Source organism: Tenebrio molitor, chromosome 9 (genome assembly GCF_963966145.1).
Source record: "Tenebrio molitor chromosome 9, icTenMoli1.1, whole genome shotgun sequence".
In the NCBI taxonomy this organism is placed as follows: Eukaryota; Metazoa; Arthropoda; class Insecta; order Coleoptera; family Tenebrionidae; genus Tenebrio; species Tenebrio molitor.
The window spans coordinates 10,825,535-10,850,115 of NC_091054.1; the positions used below are offsets into that span (position 1 = coordinate 10,825,535).

The following is a 24,581-nucleotide window of genomic DNA, read 5'->3' on the forward strand; positions in this document are numbered from 1 at the left end:
CACATAACGTGTTTATTTTGTTAGGTTAACATTTTCTATTTTGTCATTTTGACGGAAAATACATTTTCACGAATACATTTCATGAACGTTAGAATACCTAATAATTACAATAATCAAATTATCAAACATAATATTTATATGTATATGAAATGGAATTGCAAAATCTGAAAATGGATAGAGCACAGTAGAAAAATTAAAAGTAAAACTATCTATCTGCAGGAAGACAATACCTTTCTCGTAAGTTTATAATTTTAGAACCTTCCTACTTGTGAGTTTATTCTGAATGGATTTCGTTTTTATGTAATCTGTTTTTTTTTATAAACAAATGTTTAAAATTGGTTTAATTACTAATTGGGTAATAACTTTACAAATTTTATCTTTGTGTTTATCACAGGTAAATATGGAATTCTGTATTAAATGTGGATGCAAAGTAGTAACCAGTGGTTGACAAGGATTTTTTGGAATTAAATATGATAAAACTTGTGTGGCAATATTAGCCAAGTCTTTTAAAAGCCCCACAAATTTACAGACCCCACGGTCTTGAAGCCAAACTAATCGTAACAAGGGTCCTGGAGTTGCTGTAGATAATAAAGAAGAAACATGTATTACAGTGCAATGTTTCATTTAGTTTTTTTTAAATAATTTTATCAATTTTGGATTTGGTTTGGAGGTTGCTGGGAATTTGAAAATAACTGTTGTTATTTTTTCCACATGCAACGCACTATTTTCCCATGTTAGTACTTCAACCTTGATGAAATTCAAGGAAATTTAAATTATTGTGGCAATTTAGTTGATTTGTAGTTTAATATCTTTAAAGAGATGGCGCTAGTTAAGGGTAGATTTTTTGAGGTTAGCCGAATCAATCATTCAGCTACCGGGTGATCAAGAAGGACTGTTTAAGTTGGCAATACAATTAAGAAAATTTTTATTTATAACACTGTAACTGGATATGTTTTGTTGGTTTATTTGACAAATATCTGATATAGGTATAGCATTAACAACGACAAGCCACCAACAACCGGAAGTTACTTCTGTTATACGATTTAAAATACGATTCAGTGTTACCAACTTAAACAGTCCTTATTGATCACCCCGTAGTTTGTTACGGCCGTAATAAGCGCAGCGCAGTTCAGATTTAGTAGGCCATGATGTTCCATATTATTTGTTTCAATTTCAATAGTGAATTTTATGCTTCTGTTCTGTTGGTATCGAAAATTTTTTCATAACCTTTTCTGTCAAAATTAAACGTCATCGTAAAAACGTCAAGTCTCAAGTCTTCCTTTTGTACATGTCAATTTTTCATTTCATTGCACAACATTAGACCATAGTATAGTTTTATATTCGAATCACTGTGATATTCCACCTGTAGTAGCTCGTAAACCTTAGATTAAGATGTCGTGTCCGTGGGCAAAGCTAGAGAAAATCGAACCCGTTAACTTCGACGAGATAATGTCGGAAGAAGTCGCTCGAGATTTACAAGCTAAAGAAGACAAAAAGTATGCAGAAATGATCGGTACCCCGTCGATAGCCGATCACGACAAATCCGAAGAGGTCCCCGTTGCTGTCGTTGCGGACGAGGCGTGCGAGTCAGACGCTATGATTGCCAGAATGCTGCAGATGGCGTTCGACAAAGAATATGATGATAATCTCAGAAAGACAGAAGAAAAGGTGAACGGTGCATCAAAAGTGTCAATATCATTGGAGAATTTCCGACGGGTGCCCCACAACTTCGGTAAGCTCAAAATCTCCCACTTTGTCATTCGTTGCAACATGTTTTGTAGATTTCGAAAGCGACTCGGAAGAAGAGGAAGTGGTCGACGTGTGCGATCGGCGCGACTGGGACCGATTCGACACCCTCCAAAGACAGCTCGATTCGATCCCGCCTTGCGGGTACAAAATGCAAAACGGCAGCGTCGTCACGAAGCATGACGTCACAATGAGCGGCCGCAAAAACGCTTGCAAGCTCTTGTCCTTCCCGCCGGATTTCCAGACCGGCGACGGCGAAAACTTCGATCTTAAGCTGTCCAACAAAGTATTCAACAGCCTGAAGCGCCACTCCCAGCATGAACAGGCGCGCCGACATCGACTCCGCGACAAGAAAGAGGACAGAGCCACGCAAGAATTTGGCCTGGACGAACACACGCGCCTCGTCATCTTCAAATTGATCCAAAACGAGATCCTCAACAGCGTCAACGGCGTCATCAGCATAGGCAAAGAAGCCGTCATTTTGCACGCTGATGCTAACACGGAGTACGCGGAGAAGGTCCTCCCAGCAGAGTGCGCCATCAAGGTCTTCAAAACGACGCTGTCGGAGTTCAAGCAGCGGGACAAGTACATCAAGGACGACAGGAGGTTCTCGGGGAGGTTGGGGAATCAGTCAGCTCGCAAGACAGTTCACCTGTGGGCCGAGAAGGAAATGCACAACTTGAACAGACTGAAGAATTCGAATGTGCCGTGTCCTGAAGTGGTAACCTTGAAGAAGCACGTCCTCGTGATGTCCTTCATCGGCGAGAACAACCGACCAGCTCCTAAACTCAAGGACGCGATCTTGTCGGAAGCTGAGTACATAATGGCCTACGATCAGGTCGTCGAGGCGATGAAGACTCTCTTCACTTCAGCAGAGCTCGTTCACGCCGATCTATCCGAATACAACATCTTGTGGCATCAAGGCCGCTGCATTTTCATCGACGTGAGCCAGGCGGTACTCCTGTCGCAAGAAAACTCTGTCCACTTCCTCAAAAGGGACTGCGACAACGTTAGTTGCGTAAGTATAGACGTTAATGACAGTTGACATGTAGATGGCGGTACTAACACAGCTGACGATAGTAGTTGTAGTAGGCCGTGCTGGATTGTCTTGACAGTTGTGCAGAGGGCGCTGTTGTTGATTGTGTCGTTTTTCAGTTCTTCACAAAGAAAAAGGTGCCAAAAGTGCTGAGTTCAGAAGAATTATTCAAGTCCATCACTGGACATTATTATGACGACAAGGCGGGACTCATGGAGCTGCAACAATCGTTTAAGGTGAAGCCACACCTGGTGGACAAACTCGAAGAGAGCGATCACGATTTCGAGAAGCAGTGGGAAAAGGCGCAGAAAGAACTGGAAATGGCGACGCTGGCCGAGCCACCGTTAGCGTAGTCAGGACAACCTCGACTGTTGTTGATATTTCGTTTATTGAGTAAATATGTACAAAAAGGCGAGCTGAAATATTATTGCACTTTAAAGCACATTTCGTAAGTGGGGGGTTTCTCGGGTATGTTATTTATGTCCAAGTCGTCGCTCTGGAACCACTTGATTTCCTCTTCAGTCAGCTCCTCGAGTTTCGAATAGAATTCTTGATTGGGTGCGGATTGAGCGGGGCCCCCCGTGAACGCGTTGCCGTTCCCCGTTTGCATCCCCAAATTGCCGAAAATGTTCTGCGTGTGCTGGAACGCAGGTTTGTTGCCGGTTGGCGCGACCCCGAAGGGGCCACTTGCAACTTGCGGCCCCTCGAACGGGCTCGTGCTAGTTTGGGGCGCCGCAAACTGTCCGTTCGGGACCGGAGGAGTCCCGACTTGACCGCTGGCGATCAAGGGGCTGCTGAAGGGTCCGGCCGGGGTCGGAGCTGGAAACTGAGGGTTCGCGGTCTGTCGAGGAGCGAACTGACCGTTGGAATTCTGAAAAACGTTCTGTTGGGGCGCGAACTGGGGGTTTTGGTTCGCGAAGACCGATTGCGGTTGCGCTCCCGCCAAAAAGGGGGTGGCTCCGAAGATGGGCCCAGCGGGGGCCGTCTGTTGTGGCCCCGCGAAGATCGATTTGCTCTGGTTCTGTTGGTTGGCGAAGGCGGGGCGTCCTGCGAAGACCGAAGCGTTCGGGGGCGCCGCGAAGACGGTCTGCTGGGGCCCCGCGAAGACGCTCTGGTTGGGCGCGGGGGCGCCGAAGATCGGCTTCTGCGGTTGCGACGTGAAAGCGGAGGCTGACGGGGCCGCGCTGAACGGTGCCTGGTTGTTGTGGAACGAGCTGGAAGGGGGAGTGTTGTAGATGGATTTCAACATGTTGACGGCGTCCGGCGAGGGGTTTTGCAACGCTTTGATCTTCATGACCGCCTGTTGCAACATCATCTGTAGATTCTGCTTGTACTGATCCGCCGTCCCGTTCTTCGCTGATTCGTAAAATAGGTATCTGATCTCCTCCATGCTGTGGTCCTCGAAACCGGGGAATGCAGGTTTGTCGCGGAAGGGGGCGTACGATGACAACAACCACTGGCCCCCTTTCTCGGCCGAAGTCATGTCGTTGACCGTCGCTTTGACCAGGGTGTTGGTGTCGACGTTCGAGGCCCCCTGAGACGGCTTGTTGTACTGGTTCTGGACCAGAATTGACGGGGCACTCCCATAATTGTGGTCTGGAATGCCAGTGCCGTAAGGAAAAAATTTCAATATATACAACACAATATACCCACCGTTGTTAATTTGGTGATCGAATTTACAACTGTTGCCGAATCTGCAGGTGCCCTGCAGAAAGTACTTGCAGACGACCATAAAGTTCGTCGAAAGTTTCTCAAATCTTCGATTAAAAATAAACTGATGTACAGTTTTAGGTTATATTTTGATGTGGTTGTCAAAAATGTAAAAATGACGTTTGACCTGTCAATTCAATATTCTCTTTACAGATTTCTATTGCAACTTTTTTATAATTAGAAACTTATTCAGTAGATGGCGCCTTGAACAAAAAAAAATAAAAAATTATGTATCCTATGAAAAGAAATGTGTAAGTGTTTCTAATTTAAAACATTGACCAGCAAATGTAAACGCCAAACCAGCCGACGACATAACTACCGGGTGATCAAGATTGAATCTGTTGCTGACTTGCTGTTGGTGACAATGAAAATTTCAATGATTTTGGTACCACTAATCTAAACGCATTTCCGGTTGTCAGCTTTGACAGGCAAATTTGAAATTTTCCATCAAAGGTTCATTTTTGTAATAGATAGCATATTAGCATACCATAAACATAACCGACATAACCTTTTTTTTAAATGTCGTGTCAAGTTAAAACATCCTACCAGTGCCAATTACGAGACAAAAAAAAAAAAACACCAGTATTTTTCTATTGTTTCATTGTCAACAGACTCGGTCACTGGATACACTGTTTGATTTCCGTCACGAAAGTGCCTGACATTCGGACTTACAAAATTAACATAACACTCACTAGACATTGACGCTATTTATAACCTCAAACTTAGAAAAACATAATTAATTAACAAACAGCTTTACTACCAAATTAAATGCAACATTTCCATGGTCTCTCATTATGCTAAAACAAGGTGAATACATTTTACGAATTGGGGGAGGGTTAATAAATTTGCCTCTTGTGGATTTAATCGATTTATTTGCAGCAAAACATCGTCGTAACGACAAATCAAGGTACATAAAAGAGTTACGTAACCTATATACAAAGAACACTTAAAACGTATTAATTAATAGGTACTTAAAATAAAAAGCTTTCAAATAAAGAATTAAGTTATGTATTATAATTTGTAACATATTACACGTGAGTTGCGCAAAAAAGAATTTTTGCCTAAACATTTTTTTATCACTTCAGATCGTCCTAAGAAGGCCATAGAATCGTCCGGAGAGGTCGAGCGACCAGACGGCAATTGATTACATCTATAACAGTTCTTAAGAAGAAGAATATGTATGTAATCGCATTTGATCTTCTATTTACACAATAAAACTTAAGAGTAAAGGGATACTAAACTTTAGTAATACATATTGCAGTTGTACAAACTTAAAAAACACGAACAGAGTAAAAATATAGAATTCTACATCATTAACAATATCCTCAGGAAACTCTGCTCTCCTTACGAACTAATAAATACTTTGTTATGTACACTTAGTAAATAATTTAATTTCTGAAACAGAATTTTTGGGGAATGTTAACTTTGGTATCATTTTGTTGGTAAAGTTGTATTCATTAAACTATACAAGACAATATTAATAAATATCTAAAAAAAAAAAAACTAAACAATAGAATTCTTCAAGAAACGCCGCCCATCACCCTTGATGAGTAACATCGTTGTTCATTTGACTATTATTGCAACCAAAATAAAAACGAAAATCCCCCATTACTCAAGAAGGGTCCGGAAAAAAGAACTTCCAGATATCACAAGGCAGTGAAGAGAAATACGTATTCGATTGTGATGATGCAACTTCGTGCTCTGTGTGTAAGGTATGTGCAAACATCTAATTGACACCGTTAATGTTTGTTTGTTTACATATCATCTATGTATCTTCGGGAGGAAAAAAAACAAAGTGAAGTAATCGATTATTTTAAATATTAAAATAACAATTACCGAGAGAGTGACAGGTCAGAGAGGAGGGAAGGAGGGAGGAGAAAAGAAGAAACAACGACGTAACTATTAAACCGGAGATCTGTCGCCGTTCGGACTGTAGTCCTTCAGCAGCTCCCTCAACCTGATGATTTCCTTTTTGGCGGCCTCCAGGTCCCCCTGCAGGCTTAACTCCTTCTCTCGCAGCCGCTTGATGTCCCTTTGACAGCTCTACAAGCAAAAACGGGGGGGCAATCAGGGCGGCCGCCTCGGTCGTCGCACCCGACACTTACCACGTTTTGCCTCAACAGATCGAGCTTGTCGCACTTGAGTTTCGCCACCTCCTGCGCCAACACCTCCGCACTAGGCCCCGTCGTGCTCGTCGGCCTGTCCTGGCAGACGCTGCACGCCTTCGCCGCCGTTTCGGCGCTCGACATGCTCTCCAGTCCGGTGTCGCTGTCGATGTAGCCGCCGGCGAGGTGCTCTTCCAGGTCCTCGCTCGTCAGCGACGAGTCGTCGCTTGCCTCGGACAGCGCCGGATGGGCGTGCGCCGTCAAGTCCGGCGACGACGCCGTCGACGAGTTGGCGCTCTTCTTGCCGTTGGAGACGATCGAGCTCTTCGACAGCGACCTCCCGCTCTAGACGCGACAACCGATCAGACACGTGGTGGTCACCGTCGACGCGATAATACTCACCGAAGGCGTCGATTCGGAGATCGTCGGCTGGCTCGACTTCTTTGACAGCCTGTCGTGGCCGTTGGCGCCCGCCAGGTTGTTGTCCACGCTCTGGCTCGACTTCACCCTGGCGCTCCACGCCTTCTTCACGGTGTCGATGAACCTGGAGCCCGGGCCGGAGTCGCTTTTCGGGGTGCCGGGGACCATGGTGGCGCCGGCGGCGCCCAGGAATTCGTTGGTCTTCTCTTTCAGCTCCTCGGTTAGGGTCTGGAGGAGCGAGGTGCGCGTTCTCAGCTCCAGCTTGGCGAACTTGTCCGCCTTGTAGCAGGCGTTCTCGGCGTTGATTAGTTTGGTCAGGAGGAATTCTTTCAGTTCGGGCCCGTGACGGAAGACGGCCGGCGTCGGCAGCGTCGGACCGAAGAAGGGGACGTCGTCGCGCGCCGTCACGCTCACATTATACCTGCAACGGGCGACGATTAATTAATATGTATGTCAAACGAAAACAATTTAGTCAACGAGAAAATCTAGCACGGTTTCAAACCGAAACTGACACCGAAATGGGGGTCAAGTTTTGACGTTATTTGCTAAATAAAACGACTCAGACTGGAACTGGTTCTCTTATTCTTATTCCTATTATGAAATTCGTCGTTATTAAGGCATTCCACGCTAATTATGATGACATAACCTCTAAATTATTTATGTATTTCCATTTTACTCGCCATTTGTGCTTTAGTTATAAAAACTGGTTACATTTCTGTCGTAATAAATTATTTGGTAACATTGATACGTGGTGTCGGTAGAATTGATTTTTTTTTTTGATTATTTGACTGAGAACTGAAAAGAAAAGGACGTCGAAAGAAAGACAGAAGTGTTTTAAAGATAAATTAAAATTGTGAACAAAACGACAAGATTCGGAATCGCCTCAAATGAAAAAAAAATTCAGCTGTCTGTCTAAAATGTTTGAAGATGGAGCGATTAGAAGAAAATTAAACATGAAGAAATGGAAAAAGAAGAAACAGGAAGTTGGCTAGATAAGATGCAGATCAATAAATTCACCTTATCTTATCATTAAATATTTAAATATCAAAATATGGTTTCCGCGAAAACCTCCTTTGAAGTCCAGACCAGATTTTTCTTACTTTAAAGAAAGAAGAAAATCAGCAGACCTTCTAGACGAATCTTGGGGCCATCTTTCAACACTACAAGAACTAAATTTAATCCGATCTTAATTTTTGAAGAGGTCCAATAATTACTACTATGTATTTTCAACATATTTTATTTCACAAACATAAAAAACACTGCAAAATTTCGCTCTCGTACAATACAACTTCCATTCATTGCAAAATATCGTATGATCAAAAAGTCTTTGGATCAGGATTGCCGTGGAATTAACAAGATATATGACATAGGGTGAGAAATCTCATCATATAAAAATTGAGGTTATTATAGACATTAGTAGCGCAGCATGTTAATAAAGTTAATAACAACTGATAACAACTAATTTGAAAGTTTAATAAATGTCTTACTTTGCGAGGCATTTTTAAAAACACGTTCAAATTTTTGATGCGAGTTTGCGTATTTTCAAGGACATTAAAAATGACAAGCGCCGTGGACAAGCGTTGGCTGGTATTGCCAATAGACATCATCAAATTTCCTGAATTTAGCAAAATTTTGTATTTTCAAACCTAAATCAACAGGTCGTGGTTCTTTGATTAAAAAACAGACTATACATTATGTAATTGGGTTTATTCGCTTCGTTTATGTTTAAATGAGTTCCGTAAATTATGTACTTTGAAATACACATAAAAACGACGGGCAGTAGAAGTAAATATTTCTATAGATGGGAATCGCGATCCAAAGACTTTTTGATCATTCTATAGTTATTTTGATTCTGGCGACATCTATAATCGTCGCGTGAGAACGGTCACGACTCGCAACGCACCTTATCGCAGTCGACCGTGATTTTTAATTTGACAGCTGTCAGTTGTGCCGTGAAAAATTTGATTGTCATTTCAGCTCGAAAAATCTCCGTGAGAAATACATTTTTCCGATGCGAAAACTGGGAAATTAATTCGCGACCGCTGCTGCGACTTCTTGTTTATCTTGAAGCCCGCGTGCAAGTTGCGAAGGGGCGAGAAATGTGAAACGTTAATCGACATGTAATTTGACGTCGACGAACCGAAAGAAAAGCTTTAATCAGACCGGTTGCAAAACGTCAGCGTTTAATTAATTTTGCACCGTCGCCGGTGCATTAACGCAACAAATTCGTTCAAAATTAAACAATCTTGACCCTAATCGCGGCACCGGTTGAATTTGCCGTGTTGACGACGACCAAATTAACCGGAGCTGTGTTCATCCGACGGATGAAGAATTAATTTGGAGTTATTGGCCTGACTCGTTTTTCTCATGACCGTTGGAAATTAGTCCAAGTTTCCGCCGACGTCTCATTCTAATCGGAGATTGTTTTAGGAAGGATCCGGCCTGAGAAGTCCTGCGGAAAAGTCCTGATAAAAATGTTTGCATTCCATCACGCCCTTCTGTGTAATCAGATTCGTCTTCGCGAGTAGAGTAAGAAGTACTCTTTGAAGTCGGAAGGACTGATTCTCTCGGTCCGACGTCTGAACGGCGTCGAGTAAGCCGGATAAGTCCCGCGCGTTGATTATGTCATCGTTGGGTCGCGTTCAACATAGCTAATTATCATTTTTCCGCTGATTTCCCCAGGTAAAAAGCGCCGCTCCCGTCCCCCCGACTTCCTCCAGGAGCGCCGTTTTCGGAATGGTCTCGCAACGTCGCAGTGGTCGCTTGATTCGCCGAATAAAATCCGGTCTAATCGACTTTTTGCCGTTATTATTAACGAGCTCGACGAAAATTGGGTCGACGACACTGTCACCCCGTCTCTTTTACAGGTGCAATGACGCCCAAAAAAGTGGTCCTTTCAGCGAGACCAGAAAGCACGAAAACGGTGCACATTTTTTCGGCAGAAACGCACAAATCGAACATCAAATTCTGCGTTGATCGTTTTGTTGACGAAGGTCGGTCGACCGACCGACCAGGTGCGGCTGCTTGACCCAGTTGTGGCAAATCAAACTGCTAATTTCGAGTAGACGCAAAAAGTTAGGTTAGGTCGGGTGAGGTTAGGTTACAGTTGCGATTTTGATGGTGCTGAACCTTAATTAATTCACTCCTGGACAACAACTGGGAAAGAATTTTTTTTTCGACGAGCAACGTGTGCCACATTTGGGTGGTAAAATGTCACGTTTGTTAGATTTTACTGCGGAACAATCAGACGAGCCGCCACTGGATGACCTTTGACATTTATAAATTTCTTTCTAAATTTACATTTTTTAATCGATACTTAACAAGGTGAAGGACAAAATATCGACGATACCGAGCCAGATTAAAGGCGTTTACTATATTTTATTGAACTGACACTTCTAACTCTGAAAAACGTTGAGGTAGACTGCACGAACAAATTAGTTCACTATTTAACTGTTGGCGCTGCGTGAATGACTTTTCAAGGATAAATTTGAATTTTGAATGTTCTTAAAGTTTAAACTGATTCGTTTTGACACGTTAATTAATAAAGTTTGTGGTTATGATGTAATTCGAGGTGAAGATTTCAGAATTGACCGAAGAACTGGGAAAAAAGATCTGCAATTAACTCAATTTGACTTTACTACCTTTCGAATCGACGAAAGAAGAGCATTTCGATGTAGGGGAACAGAACAGAAGGTGTTGACAAAAAGAAAAGTTAAGAAAAAGATCGTAACAGGAAAGACTGCTGCCAACATGGCAAAATATAAATGTGAGAATAAAGAAATAAGAAAATAAGGACAAAGAAACAAATGAAGCAAACAAAAAAAATGAGAATAACAAAAGAGAATCGTAATATACATGAAGTAAATAATATAGAGAAAAACATAAAAACGGAATATAAATATAAGAATCAACGGTGCAAACAACTAGTGATTAAGGTACTATATCTTTAGAAGGTAGCGCCATTCCGCTCCACAATTTTTCGCCTCGAAATTAAAAGAGATGGCATTATCGATAAATCCCGTGAGTGTGACAAAGATAGAAGTATACACAATTTTACGGGATGTTTGTATCGAGTCAAACAGATTCTATCTTTGTCACACTCACAGGATTTATCGATAATGCCATCTCTTTTAATTTCGAGGCGAAAAATTGTGGAGCGGAATGGCGCTACCTTCTAAAGATATAGTACCTTACTAGTGATGGGAGGAAAAAAATCCTATTAAGAGTCAATTATGACAAAACTGACAATCGCCATTTTAAAATGGCGAAGTACGACTATTTCACCATTTCACCATTCGACTATCACGGTGACAAGCAAGAATGTTTCTCTTTTTCATCACCGTCCTCTTCCACAAATCGAATGACTTATAAACCCACTGACACAAACATAAAGACATCTACATCTACCATCACCTAAACCTTGTCCAAATGACAGTTCGGACAGCGCCGACGGCGAATTAGTAAATTAATTCAAGTGCACCTTCCAATTTATCGCAGTTGGTCAAAACGACTTGCAAATGTCAATTAAATAAAAATAAAATGTCCTAATCGACGTGAAATTTGTTCCCATTAACTCCTTCACTCTCACTTTATTAATAATTGACAAGACACCTGTCAAGTGAAAAAAAAAAACAATTGTCACGTCAAATTGACACATGTCAAAATGAATATGTAATGACATTAGAAATTTATGGCGCCAGTGGCGTATCGTCAGACCGTTTCTTCGAAAACGCCTCTCCGTGCAAACATTTTTTTCAACTTGTCATGAACGTCTAACAACTCCAGACATATTTTAATCGCACGAAATCGAACAGAGATTGCGAACAAGACCCGAAACAGATTTAGCCAGACATGCGATCCGGAAATTGTAAACTCCATCTAAAATGGAGGAAGTTTTTCCGCCGTAAATTTCCCGTTATAGTACGATAACGAACGAAAAATTTCTTTGTTTCGCGTAATCACTTCGGCTATTCCCACGTCGCATTACGATTCCAATTAGTGAAAAAAAAAAAACATGATCGTCAATTACGTCGGCCGCGAGGTCAACCGAGAGGCGATCCTCTCGCAGACTTGCTGCTTCCCATTTGCGAGAGGCCGTGACTAACCGTTAGTCATGAGCCGCCGGGACCCCCACCTGTCGTGAGTCACTCTCTCACCCCCCGAATCGAAATTCCCGTTTCCTGCGCGAAAACAACTCACCTCGTGTTCGGCGTGTTCGGCTCCACCACTTGCACCACGACGAAGGCGTGCAAGAAGTGCGACGCTATCATGTCCGGCGAGAAGGGAGTGTTCTCCTCTTGGAAAACCAGGGCGACGATGTCGTTCCCTATGTGTCTCTTCCTCTGCAATTGCTGGGGGTCGCTCTCCGTGTACGGTAGTAGTGTCGAGACGTGAAACATGATCTCTCTGTCCTTGAACACTTCGTACACCGCCTCGTCCCCCGTGTGGCCATTCTGTATGTCCAACCCGCCCCTGTACCCTTTGTGATCCTTCAGCTGTATCCTCTGTCCCAACAGCGCGAGAAAGTCGTCGAAAGCCGGGCTAGTCGTGTTGTTACAGAACAACTCCTCTTCCGTGGTCTGGCCGTACTTCTGATAGAGCACTCCGAACTTGAAGTTGGTGACGAGGACGTGCTCGTCGTAGTTGGCGATCAATTGCGACGCCTTCGGGTGCAGCACCGGGACGAAATTCTCGATGTTCAGCTGCTCGTTGAGCAGCTTCGCCATCCGCGCGGGGTTCGGCGTCTCGCCCAGACACGAGGACGGCACGATCTCGTGCATGGTTCCGGTGCGCATCCTCAGCAGGATCCTGGTGTGCTCCTGGCTGGCCACGTTCTCGGTCTTGATCGACAGCAGGACGGGCCCAAGCTGCTCATCCACGCCGATCAGGGACGTATGCTCCTGAAAAAAAATTGTTCTCTTTAAGTGTGGGAAATGAGCGAAATCAGATAAGCGTAACCGGTGCACCAGTCTCGAAGCGAGACGCGCAGCCCGAGGGCAAGGTACAACGAGGCGGAAAGAATGTCAGACGAAGAGTCTCGTTTAGCTTCCGACAGACGAAAAACCGCAAAAACCTGTGTCCCACGCGTAAAATACAAAAAAACGACAGCAGTCGACGAAAATGCATAAATAAAAACTCACAACTTAACCTCACTTTCTTTATGACAGGAGGTTGTCGAATGAGACTAGGCAACGAATGCATTATCCTACTTTCTTCTGCAGCGAAATTGTTAATCTTCATTCATGAGTTTCCTTTTATTACAAACGAGCCTAATTCGAATTCGTAACAACAATTTTAACGAAAAATATATTTGCGAATTATTACCGTCGGACCGAAAAAACAGTTGGTAAGCCTTGACATTTGACATACATATTTGAATTATTTGTTGGGCACTTTATTTTAATACCGAAGGAAGAATTATTTATTGTCTTTGGTGCAAGAAATAAACTTAAAAAACTTGTCTTGTGCAGCTCTCGTCCTAGCCCACTAGTCATAATATCATAATACCATAGATATACACAAAGAGATGGCAAAGAACAATTACCAACAATTTTATTTTAAAAAAATCGAATAATAGCTTTTGTAGTCGCTGACGGTGTAGTTCACGCACAAAAGTAGAATTAGGTGTTTTCGCTTCGTCGAAAACTCTCGATTCCGACTTTCATGATGCAGAAACGTCTCTAGATCAAAATGGCGTTTCTTCGAATCCTTTATCTGCACCGATATCCGATATCGCACGTCGATGTCGCCCACCCCTCCGTGGGTGTAGAGCAGGGCACGGCTCACAACAACGCGCTAGGAATTTTTTTTTCAGTTATTATTTCTTCAATGAGACTTTCACGCCCACGCCCCGTTCTTATTTCAAACACGTTATTATCGTCGAGCTCTATTGTTGTTAGAATTACGATGAACAATGAAGGAGGCCGCGTGTGTATGCAGGTACACCGGGAGGGACGCCCCCCTGTCATGAGGCGATGCAAATAAGCGAGTGGAACACACCGAATTTACAATCGGGAGGTGCGAAGGCGCCACACGTCTGCCGCAATTAACGAGCTCTTCGATTCCGAATCGACATCGGTGAAAGTAAAAGAAGAAAAGAACTTGACAGATCAGTCGGGACAACGCGATTTTTACGAAACGGGATTTCGTTCGGGACGTCGTTCTATCTTTTGACGTCTTCGCCGTGTGCTCCTTTCGAAATTTGACCGTTGAGCGAGACACTATTTTTCGAATGGGCAATGCGACGACGGTTCCCAAAAATTTCGGAATCACAATCACCCAACGACGAAAAAACAAAAATCACTGTTACCAATCACGAGTAAAATATTTGGAGAACGCATGAATCATCGATTAGCATTATTAATTAGTAAAACGAAATGTTGGAGCTTCACGGTGGGAATAAATCACGAATGACATTTAGAAAATTCGATTGGCAATTTGTTCTCGTCGTAATTTATTCAAAATGAATCGAAAGCGTTGAATTTCGAAAGGCCAAAACTCTGTCCGGTGGATTCTTCGGTGCAACGAAAGTGTCGCCAGTTTTGGATTAATACCGTGATGCGGAGTAATGAGCCGCAAACAGAATTTTCGACGGGTTAGCGCACGCTTTTATTAAAAAATCAATGCAATAGCACGCATATTCGTTAACATTCTATTAAACAAAACCCGACGCTACAGAGTTGCCAACAGCGTCAGATTTGCGTTTCGATGCATAATCACCACAGCGTATGTACTAATCTCAGACACGTTCCGGCGCGTCACGGCTGGTCACGTGCCCCGCACACCCATCCATCACCGCATCACCATATTCGCATCGAGATCTTTCCTCCGCGTTTATCCGACCGGAAACGGTTTTTTCTTGCGTCACCGTCGGTGACTTTCTAATCTGCCAGAAAAGCGTCGCCAATAATCGAGCATAAAAATTCCCGATGGTGCTCTTTGCGGAGACGATTTCTTCACCGCGCGTTATGTCGCTGCGTTTCTTTTATTTTCGGCACCTTTCTCTTCCGCCAGATTAACATCTGATAGGGTTACGCAATAAAAATAACTAACATTTTTGGGACAGCTGAACGAAATAAAGGAGTCGACGTCACGGCGAACAGCTGCTCATTAAGGGGGAAAAAACGTGCAAGCCGGAAACGGAAACAGATCGTATCGTGAAGAGTTGAACGATAACGAGTCGATCGGGAGCGGAGTCGTGATGTGCCGAGGCGGCGAAACGGGGATCAATGGGGGAGTAAGATTGGAGGAGTGAATGGCCAGATGGAATCTGCACGGCTGGGCGGTAATTGGACTCTCCTCTTTGGGCAAAAAAAATCTTTCAAGACGAGATTTCGCCAACCAAGCGTTATTCAGAGAAGGTGGATGGACGTCAAGACATCTGCAGATGGTCAGCAGCACGGCTCAAATCGACAGTGTTGAAAAACTGTCATTCGCCACACGGGGTCACAGCGGACCCCGGCCGCGCAAAACCCGAAGAAAGAAATATGTAATTCCATTTCATGTTGTCGACAACAAATGAAAAGTGCGTCTGAGATCATTCTAATCAGTCTCTCCTCGAGTACGACCATCGACCAGACCCACGGTGGTCAACTTACCTTGCAACATATCAAACTGTTATTCGATTACGTTATTACAGGAGCACTGACACAATTAGAATATGTATTTATTTTCTGTTTTGACAGCCAATGCGGTTTAACACTGTGGGGTCAAATACGACCCTTGACGGGGATAATACATTGAATATCGAAAATCAAACAAAGCACCCGATTATTTTTTTTCATTTTCTGTTCTTTTGTGTGTTCCTCGGCAGCAGTCGGTGCAACCTGGAGGCACCCGCGTGCTGTCGGCGCTCCGGATTCGCCTCGGCCGCCGGCGAGATATTAATCGCTGAATCAATTTGCTTTATTCACGGTTCGTTTGAGCGATCGACGGGAGCCCCAACAAAGAATCCGTTCCGTCGTACAAACAACCCAGATCTCCGATTCCCTCTTTTCATCCGGGATCGATCTGCATTCTTCCGGCGAACCCCGGAGGAAAGACCCTCGCGTCACATCGAGGCCGCCGCGCTCTCGGATCAATCACTCGCTCCACTTACGCAACGACAACGACCAACTGTGCAAAATCGTCGCGAAACATTATCGGATTCGTTTCGCCAACGTGCGACGAATTATCCACGGAGCTGTTGTCTCCTCCGGAGGGGCCGGGTCGAGATTCCTCGAGATAGCGACCGACGTAGGAAGATGCGACTTGTGGGTGTCGCTCGGCGGGCGCCAACACCGTTCCCGTTTTTCTTCTTGCATGTTGATGAACGGCGGCGGCCGCAACAACGTACCGAGACGCAATCCATGATCGTGCGAACGTTCACATTCTCACAGGAACAATGGGGCGGTGTCGAGGTTTTGACACTTTTTCACTCGTCAGAGGCCGGACGTGGTGCCGTCCGACCGGAGAGAGACAAAAGGCGAGTCGATGATTGGATCGGACGGATCGCGGTGCGATCAGATAAGCCCGAGCGGCTTCGAGACGAGCTCGACCTTTGCCACAGATTCGAACGGAAATTAAAAATACAGAACATCCTCCAGACTTGCCCGGACAAGTGTGGTGGTGTTTTGTGGAACAATCGGCGACGTTCCTTTTGCGTGCCAACAACATTGGTGAACTCACCCTGCCGACGTAGAACCTCCTGTAGCACTTGCCCGTGTCGTCCGTCTCGATCTTGGCCCTCCAGGTTTGGTGCGAGAGCACCGGAGCGCCCCTGTGGTCGAAGGAGACATCGTGGTCCGTCCCGTCGACCCAGTAGCCCTTCTCCGGGACGGCTATCATGGGATAGGGCGCCGGCCCCGAGAGCGTCTCTTGCAGCAGGCGCCTCGATTGCGTCGCCTGTTGCGGCGAGGCCGGCGGGGTGCCGTGCTGGGGGGCGGCGCAGCCCACCGGCGAGATCTTCACGTTGTTGTTGGTCGAGAGGCGACACTCGTCGGGCAGACTGTGCTGTCGCTGCGCCATCGGCGCCTGCAACAAAAAAATTCGTGTCAACCGTGGCGGACCTTGACCGGCCAGGCGCGGGGTGGCGACCCTCGAGGAGGGGCGCCACCCCGTCCCGGGGCCTCCCATCGATTTTCCCTCGTCTGGATGACCCGATGGACTAGATTCGGCACGGCGAGCCGATCGATCCGACAGGTGCCGGACCATGATGGTGGCAATCTTTAAAACTCCATCGACGGTGATGGCCGAATGACTTACTTCTCTGATCAATATTCATACGACATAACTGTGAAGCCTACTTCCCAGTTTCTAATTCCGACGAAACAGAGGAGGCTGTTGCGAGAGATGCTCGCTCCATTGTTCGCCAAGTGGGACGGAACTTTCTATCGCGGAATAACTTTAATTCGTACGCTAATGGCGGACGAGGTTTGACAGTTGGGCGCCATCTTGATACGGCCTCCTTAATTCGCAACAAACTTGGTAATTGCCAACACCTGTCACGGACAGGATGGTCGAAAAAACGCACCGACCAACTATTTCTTCACGATGAGAAAGAATTCTACTCTTTACATGCATTCGCTAAAAAATGCTCTCGTTATGTCTAATTGTTGGGCAATGCTGATTCAACAATCGACCGTAGTAGATGCTCCAACTGTTTTAATTTCGTCATTGAGCAAATAATTTGCCCAACAATTGCAGTTTTTGCTGTGGGAGAACGCCAGTCTAGAATTGCAGTTTCGACGACTGCAAGAACTAGTCCCTGTCGTGACAGCTTTTTCTGACACCTTCAATAACCAATCGCTCTCTATAAAACGCGAAAACGAGAGTCCGACTTGCAAACTACAACTTTCTCGTCGACTCCTCCAAGTGTCAATTTTCGAAAATTGATAAAACGGACGTTCTTTACTCGGGGACAGTTTTGGACACACCACGTATTCAGAAATCTGGCACAAAGACGGTTTCGTCACGTCGACGACTTAAATCAATGAATTAAATTTATCTGGTAGATTGCGCCCGACACGTGATTTATTGGTGTTGAAAAATACATCACATTAATTATGAAGTATTCAGTTTGGAAATTTTATAAATTTCATTTGATTCACACGAAACTGAACACCATAAATAAAATAAATAATTAGATGTTTATTTGTTGTGGGATTATAAACACTAAGCTACATTATGACGAAATAAATTTGGCTGACAGTGACAGCTGACAAATTGGGAACTACGACTTCCACTCTACTTATGGACAAGCTTTTGTGTTAACAATTCAAAATTATGGTGAAGAAACAACAGAAATAACATTTTTTTAAATGTGAAAAATGACTGTCGTAATTTACAACGGACAAAGGATCGGTCATGAGAAATTCCAGATCTGAATCCTACACAATTGTTATGGGATGCCGTCGGAAAACATCAAAATTCTAGCTGACCAACAAACGTTACAATTTTAGTTATTTAGTGTTTCACGATGCAACACGGACAAGTGATAAAATTTAAATTATCACCGAGACACAATCTAGAAACGATATTTCATAAAATGTGACGAAAATAACTGTCACAACTCGATGGGGAGATCGGACGGGCCAGGAGAAAGTCCAGATCTGAACCCCGCACAACTTTCTTGGGACGCTGTAGGAAAACACCAGAGTTCTTGCACCTCCTCCAGCTAACCTTGATGAGGTAAACAACATTCGGTTGATATTTGGAATGGCATTAATCGGACGAAATTTCCACCGCGAACGACGTCGTCGAGAGGTCGTACGCAGCAGGGAGCACAGAAAAATTTAAATTTGTTTTTGGTCGAAATTGTTGGAATATTTTACCATAAATAAAACAATACAAACAAACAAAATATGTATTTTTATCGGGATGCAACTATAGCAGTCGCGTCGATTTTAGTGCTGGAAGCAGGTACAGAATCTTAGCAGAGCGGAAGAAGATGGTGAATGGAGGCGATTTATGGGGAGTCGACTCCATAAAGGTGGCAAATTTAACTTTCTAATGAGAGTAGTAAAGCAGTGAGGGTTGTAAAGTTTTATTAAAAGTCGCCCAAACAGCGGTGCACAGAAATAGAAAAAAATTGAAAAGACACCAACTTTGTGGTGTTTTCTAGTCTTGGTGTCTTTCCGGCGTCAAGCTATCATTATCTGCGAGCGAGACAAGCTTCCAAGTGTTTCTTCCAGGTCGTTTAACATTTCCTTATATTTACTTTATACCTTATTAGGCGTGACCTTTTCCACATGGTCTCCGCACGCCATAAAGCAGTTTTACAAAACGATTTCCATAACCCGAAAGCTTTTAACACTTCCACCGTACTTCCCCCCTTTAATAACCTCAACTCTTGTTCTTTCGTTCGAAACAGAATTTATCGCAAAACCTCATCTCGTCCGCGAAAAACACTTTAAAACAAGCAAACTTCCTCGAGTTTTTAAATCCGGCCCGTCGCACGAAATTTATTAGCCGCCCCCGGAAGCCGGTCGCGACACCGCCGCCAATAAAAATCCTCCGGGATTTTTACGACAGCCGTCCCCGCCGAATCAATCTCACGACACCGGTGCGATCTGCAGGTGGTCGGCCCGGCCGGGATTAATCCCGAATAAAGTCGGGAACGACGTTATTAATTCCGCAACGTTATCCATTATCCGCACCCCGCCTAAACTTGGGCGATAATCGCCTCCGGCCGGCGGCGGCGGTGGTTAACGACCATACCATATGAGAAATGCCGAGCATTTTTCCCCGGATATTGCTCCATAATTCTCGCCACCTGACACACAACACGAGGACAAAGGACCGATGAAAATTTAATCAAGTCTTCTTTTTCCCGTTTCGAGGTGCGGAATGCCGACCAGATAGGCACACTTTCCGGGAGATTTGATTTTTCGGGATCGTTCGCCACCCGGAATGGACCGCTCTACCGGAAACGTGTCAGGACACCCACGCGACGCCCCCGGAACATTAAATATGCACGACAATAATCTTGTTTATTATTTATGGATTTTTCCTACCTGACGATGATCAGGTAGGACAGAGGCGCCGGAGTTTCGAGGCTCCGGTCGAGCCATTTGCATAACAATCCCGACAGAAAATATGACAGATCACTAGAAAAAATAAGGAAACACAAATTTAAAAAGTCACAGTCACGGTCACAACCCGACCGTGGTGGAAGTTCCAGCAACTAACACTTAACACTATTTCGGAAGATCTTAACACCACTACATATAAATTGGGAGGGTCTAGTGCGACTTAACACAATCACGATCACTCTATATCTCGCCGCGCTTATCTGGAAGATTCCCGTCTGGCTGTACCTGGGGGCCCACGTCGAGGCCTCGACTCTCCGTCGCCAGGAAGCCGTAGATCAGCGTTTCACGGTGGACGTGAGGATTTACGGTCCGATGCATCGTCGATCGGCGTCGTCGCCGTAGCGCGATTTCGGACCTGGAGAATTCCGCCCAAAGCGAACGGTCACGCCTTACGCAACTAGAAATAATCTGGGGGAAAAAATCAACGAACGAGGCTTTCTCCGGCGACGTGACCGGAGAGGAAAAGTCGTGGCTATCGACCCGAGCGACCCAGCAGCGCCTCAACCCCTTCATTAATAATTAATCAAATCGGAATATGAATTATTGATTGGAACGGGTGACATTTCGTTGCGTTGTGTAACGTCGCCACTTTCTAGCGTTTTGGCCGAAATCGCTGTCGATGACATCTCCGGTGGGCACAAATCCGGCGTCTCTAACGTAAACAAAGCGATAAACAAGCCGGACTCTAATTAACGATCGAGGAGGGATCACGAAGGTCTTCCACTTCGTCCCCCGGAAGATTTCCACCGGGTTTGCTCTCCGCCAGAGTTGACATTCAACTTTGGAACTTCGTCCTTTGTCGAACACTTGACCTGGAAGTTTCGTTTACTTTAAGCAACATCGACATCACCGTCCATCAATCTCTTTCGCCCGGTAAGTCTCTTTCTCTCTTTCTCGCCTCTCCCCCCCCTCACCTTTCTCCGGGAATTTTAATATCTGTCATTGGAGCACGATGCGACGGATCGACGGCGAGAAATCGCAATTTCTTCGGCTCGTACCAGGCCGTCCATCGCAACGGACAAGTTTTTGTTTTCACCAGGTGTCGGACATCCTTCAAACGTCAACGACACATTCTCACCATCCCTTCTAGAGACACTTATTCTTATCATTACTATTATTTTTCTGCAACTTTTTCCATCACAACTTTATCTCCTTCAGACTCTTCTTCTTCCTTGCGTATCCCTTCAACGCACAAACCCCCTTTTTTCCTTGTTTGTTTTTCTTTGCTCCGTCCCATCCATGACCACCATTCCCGCATTCCGGTATCGACCTCCACCAGGTCGGCATCACGCCCGTCAAACCCCCATGACGACGGAGTACCCCAATTCGGTGTGCTTTTGGATTTGGTTTAATTCGGGTCGATTTGAATAAATAAATAATTCATGGTTGATACGTGAACCGCACGGTTCGCCGTCCCCGTCGTGACCACCGGAACATCTCGCCGCTCGAGAATTCCCCGACGTCTCCGAAGGAAAAAACGAAACTTCTTTCCCGTCGGCGCTTAAAATTAGACGGCTCGCGCGTCACACGCGCAAATAACTGCCGGAATTCTAAATAAACGATATGATGATCGGGTGATTGCCGCGAGATGTGAACACGGCTTAACACGGGGGGTGGCCGACTTATCGATTCGCACCTCGATGAACGGCTCGATTCGACCTCGCACCTAAAGGCTGCCCACCACGTGAGCGTATCTGCACGCAACAAGTGCACTTTCAAGGTCGTTCCCTTCGATCGGTCGCAAGTTACGTAAAGCGACCAGCCGACGATGTCCAACGGATGGGGGGTTTTTCCGCGACACGTCGAATTTCGGTTCTCCATCGATCCTGCACCCCCGAAAGCTGCGAGTTGTTTTTCTCCCGTCGATGAGAAACCGTTCAGTTTTATCGTTCGTTTTTCGTGGAGTCGGCATAGACAAATCTGCCACCGAAATAATCCAATAAACATTGACTGCTCCCTTTTATGAGGGGAATAATTCGAGAATGTCGCAAGTTTCAAGGTTTTATTGATTCTGCATTGGCTCGAAAAGCGGGATGAACCTAGTTCCAGAAGAGGCGGAAGGGCGGAGCTTGTTGTTGGACAAATGTGGACAACTTTGATGTAAATAAGAGTGTTTTTATCAAAGGGAGTCGGCCAACGGGGTCACTTTGAAGTGCGGAAAGACTTCTCTTCGAAATAATTCGATCATATCACTTGATGACTTATGAGCGGTGGTGTCGAGTGCTCCTCCAATCTACAACGTAAACACCATCGCGCGCCATAAATTACCCAACTATCGAGGTTCCCGATTGAACAGATCCAGATGGGAGTCGACATCCAACAAACGATCATAAGCCTGTCGTACTCACACGAAGGCTTCGTTTCAATATTCCAACTGTAAAGTGAAACCTCCAACGGTTCTTCAACAACAATGAACTAATTATTTCCAAATGGGATCGTTACGGAGCACAATACCTCGCCTTATTAGATTTTTTCTTGGCGAGCGGAACCCGACGCACCTGAGCCTTCGTTCGGTCAAATAAATCTTGAACTTTTCGGCGTTGATCCGTCGAGGCGTTGCTTTCGAATCGCGATCTCTTTGTTTCCTAATCGACGGTTGATTGCCGACCGGACCCACAAAAAAACTGGTGATGTAACAGATCTGTTACGCACAGCCACAAACCGTCAGGTTTATCTCGGTGGGAATCTCGCAATCGGCGGCCTTGCGAAAACACCACCGACAACGGTCCCGTCCACCTTGGTCTCTCCAACTCCCAACCGTCGAAGAACCGACGATGCGAAATCTCAGGAAGGAAGTCGCCTGTCTCGTCGTCTACGTGGCCTCCATCCTAACTAGCCGGTCGCGACAGTTAACTCCACTTCGCACCACCTCACGGTTCATCTTGCGGTTTGCTCCACTTTCCTCGGCTAGTAAGTCACGGTGAGCCGGTTCTCTCTTATTTCTGGAGAGTGAATTAAAAAAACCGGAGCGCATAAATCCAGATCTTGCGGCACGGGTTCTTCCTCATTGGCATTCCGCTTCGAAATAGATCTGAAACGGTCGGGCACGTGATCCAACTGGTAACGTCTGTTATTATGTTTTAATAGGACAGCCGGAGCGCTCGAAAGGAAGCGGAGATGGTGCCGCCGACGCCGCCACCGTCTGATTTACGATCCGGCTCGAAGGACCAGATATCGGATTCGACGGGGTCGAGCGGCCGACAATGCGACGCAATTAGTGTCCAACTGCGATTTTCGACTTCGTTCTGGATCGTTTCGGCAGTGGAACTAGTCCCGCCGCCGAAACGCAAGACTTGTCGCCGTCGAAGGTCGCAACTGACCTCGTGAATCACCTCTCGAAGTGATTAGCTTCTTCCAAACGACATCGTGTGCGCACCGTGTCGTGGAAAAACGATTAAAAATGTATTTGAGCTTTTTCCTGTGTTGTCGTCATCGGTTCTCCAAAACGAATTTTTCCCAATGAACAACTATGGAATCGTAGTTTTCGATTACGAAGGGTTAATAACAAGACGAGCATGTGACGTTTAACATTTAGAGACATTTGGGTGGGTCTGGAGATAACCCGAAGGCGGCTCTCCTGTACAACAGCGTCTAATTAAAGTGAGCATGTTCCTTGCCACCAACTTGTATGCAAATGTCTGGGATTAGGATGTAAAACGCTACGAGGAGGTATTTCCAGACGTTTGTTATCTTTTCGGATCCACTCTTACGGCACAAATTGAGTCGCGACGCCGTTTCGATAATTCCCCCCGTTTAAACCGTAAATCTTCACTTAAATCCTTTCGCATTGTTCGCCCTGTTGTGCAAACTCTTTCGAAACACCGTCGATATCTACTGATAACAAAAAAAATACAGGATCTGGACCGTTCCTCCGCTCTGATTTCATCCTTCCGGAATGACGTTTGATCAAAACAGGAAAAAAAACAAACGACGTTCGTGTCCATACCGATAAACGTCAAGATCCCGTCCCGCTAGGAACTGACGTAAACTCGGGTTCATTCTTCGTATGTCAATCGTTACTTTCTCGTTCTATAAATAAACATTCTGTCAATGGTGCGTCAGAGTTCGACAAGTGTGCCGCCGCCACCGCCGTCATACCTGTAGGGTGGCCCCCTTGTGGAGGGTGTCGCTCCTGGGTCCGCCGCCGTTAGGCAAGTCCTTCCACCTCAAGACACCCATCACCGCCTGTCTGACCCACCCCCTCGGCAAAGTGTTCCTGTCCGTTTCCGCCAGGGTACGCATTTAGTCCAACACACACCAACACTGTTCCAGTGTCGTTTCACGCTCCGAACGCACCCTCAACACTCCGCATAACCTACATCATACGAACGAGAGCGCACTAACATACATAACGAGCGACTGTCGCGAACTAAACATTCGAAACCGTTTGAGGAGTTGAGGACACGGCGTGCTGCGCTACCTTTCCAGCGGACGAACCGACCAATGGAGGGCCCCCGAACTATACGCGAACAGACACGTTCGGTCGTCTCCGGC

The 24,581-nt window shown here is 45.3% G+C and overlaps 3 protein-coding genes across 11 annotated transcripts in view; 1 reads left to right on the top strand and 2 right to left on the bottom strand.

Moving 5' to 3' along the window:
* The first annotated feature begins 1,392 nt into the window (after positions 1 to 1,392).
* On the top strand, positions 1,393 to 3,197 carry LOC138138958 (serine/threonine-protein kinase RIO3). The gene is made up of 3 exons (XM_069059109.1): positions 1,393 to 1,732; positions 1,782 to 2,764; positions 2,902 to 3,197. Exons 1-3 carry the CDS (start codon positions 1,393 to 1,395, stop codon positions 3,133 to 3,135), a joined length of 1,557 nt encoding a protein of 518 aa, XP_068915210.1. The 3' UTR covers positions 3,136 to 3,197.
* On the bottom strand, positions 3,152 to 4,616 carry LOC138138959 (uncharacterized). The gene is made up of 2 exons (XM_069059110.1): positions 4,436 to 4,616; positions 3,152 to 4,378 (listed from the first exon to the last, which is right to left on the bottom strand). The coding sequence occupies exons 1-2, from the start codon at positions 4,512 to 4,514 to the stop codon at positions 3,207 to 3,209; spliced, it is 1,251 nt and encodes a 416-aa protein (XP_068915211.1). The 5' UTR covers positions 4,515 to 4,616; the 3' UTR covers positions 3,152 to 3,206.
* Positions 4,617 to 5,344: 728 nt separating this feature from the next.
* RapGAP1 (Rap GTPase activating protein 1) overlaps positions 5,345 to 24,581 on the bottom strand; it is a 99,045-nt gene continuing 79,808 nt past the window's right edge. For 8 of the 9 annotated variants that reach the window (XM_069059099.1, XM_069059100.1, XM_069059103.1 and 5 more), the window contains 5 exons: positions 16,684 to 17,028; positions 12,217 to 12,917; positions 7,000 to 7,438; positions 6,598 to 6,942; positions 5,345 to 6,535 (listed from right to left, as the gene is read on the bottom strand). In XM_069059099.1, coding sequence (XP_068915200.1) covers positions 6,395 to 6,535; positions 6,598 to 6,942; positions 7,000 to 7,438; positions 12,217 to 12,917; positions 16,684 to 17,028 — 1,971 coding nt within the window. In that variant the 3' untranslated portion in view covers positions 5,345 to 6,394. Of the gene's footprint in view, positions 6,536 to 6,597; positions 6,943 to 6,999; positions 7,439 to 12,216; positions 12,918 to 16,683; positions 17,029 to 24,185; positions 24,473 to 24,581 lie in introns of those variants that run through there. The other variant, XM_069059107.1, reaches the window with a different exon arrangement.

Coding starts and splice junctions, on each gene's coding strand:
- LOC138138959 (XM_069059110.1), bottom strand. CDS start 4,514: ATGGTCGTCTGCAAGTACTTTCTGCAGGGCACCTGCAGATTCGGCAAC. Junction 4,379..4,435: donor CGATCACCAAATTAACAACG/GTGGGTATATTG, acceptor CTGGCATTCCAG/ACCACAATTATGGGAGTGCC.
- LOC138138958 (XM_069059109.1), top strand. CDS start 1,393: ATGTCGTGTCCGTGGGCAAAGCTAGAGAAAATCGAACCCGTTAACTTC. Junction 1,733..1,781: donor ACGGGTGCCCCACAACTTCG/GTAAGCTCAAAA, acceptor CATGTTTTGTAG/ATTTCGAAAGCGACTCGGAA. Junction 2,765..2,901: donor ACTGCGACAACGTTAGTTGC/GTAAGTATAGAC, acceptor GTCGTTTTTCAG/TTCTTCACAAAGAAAAAGGT.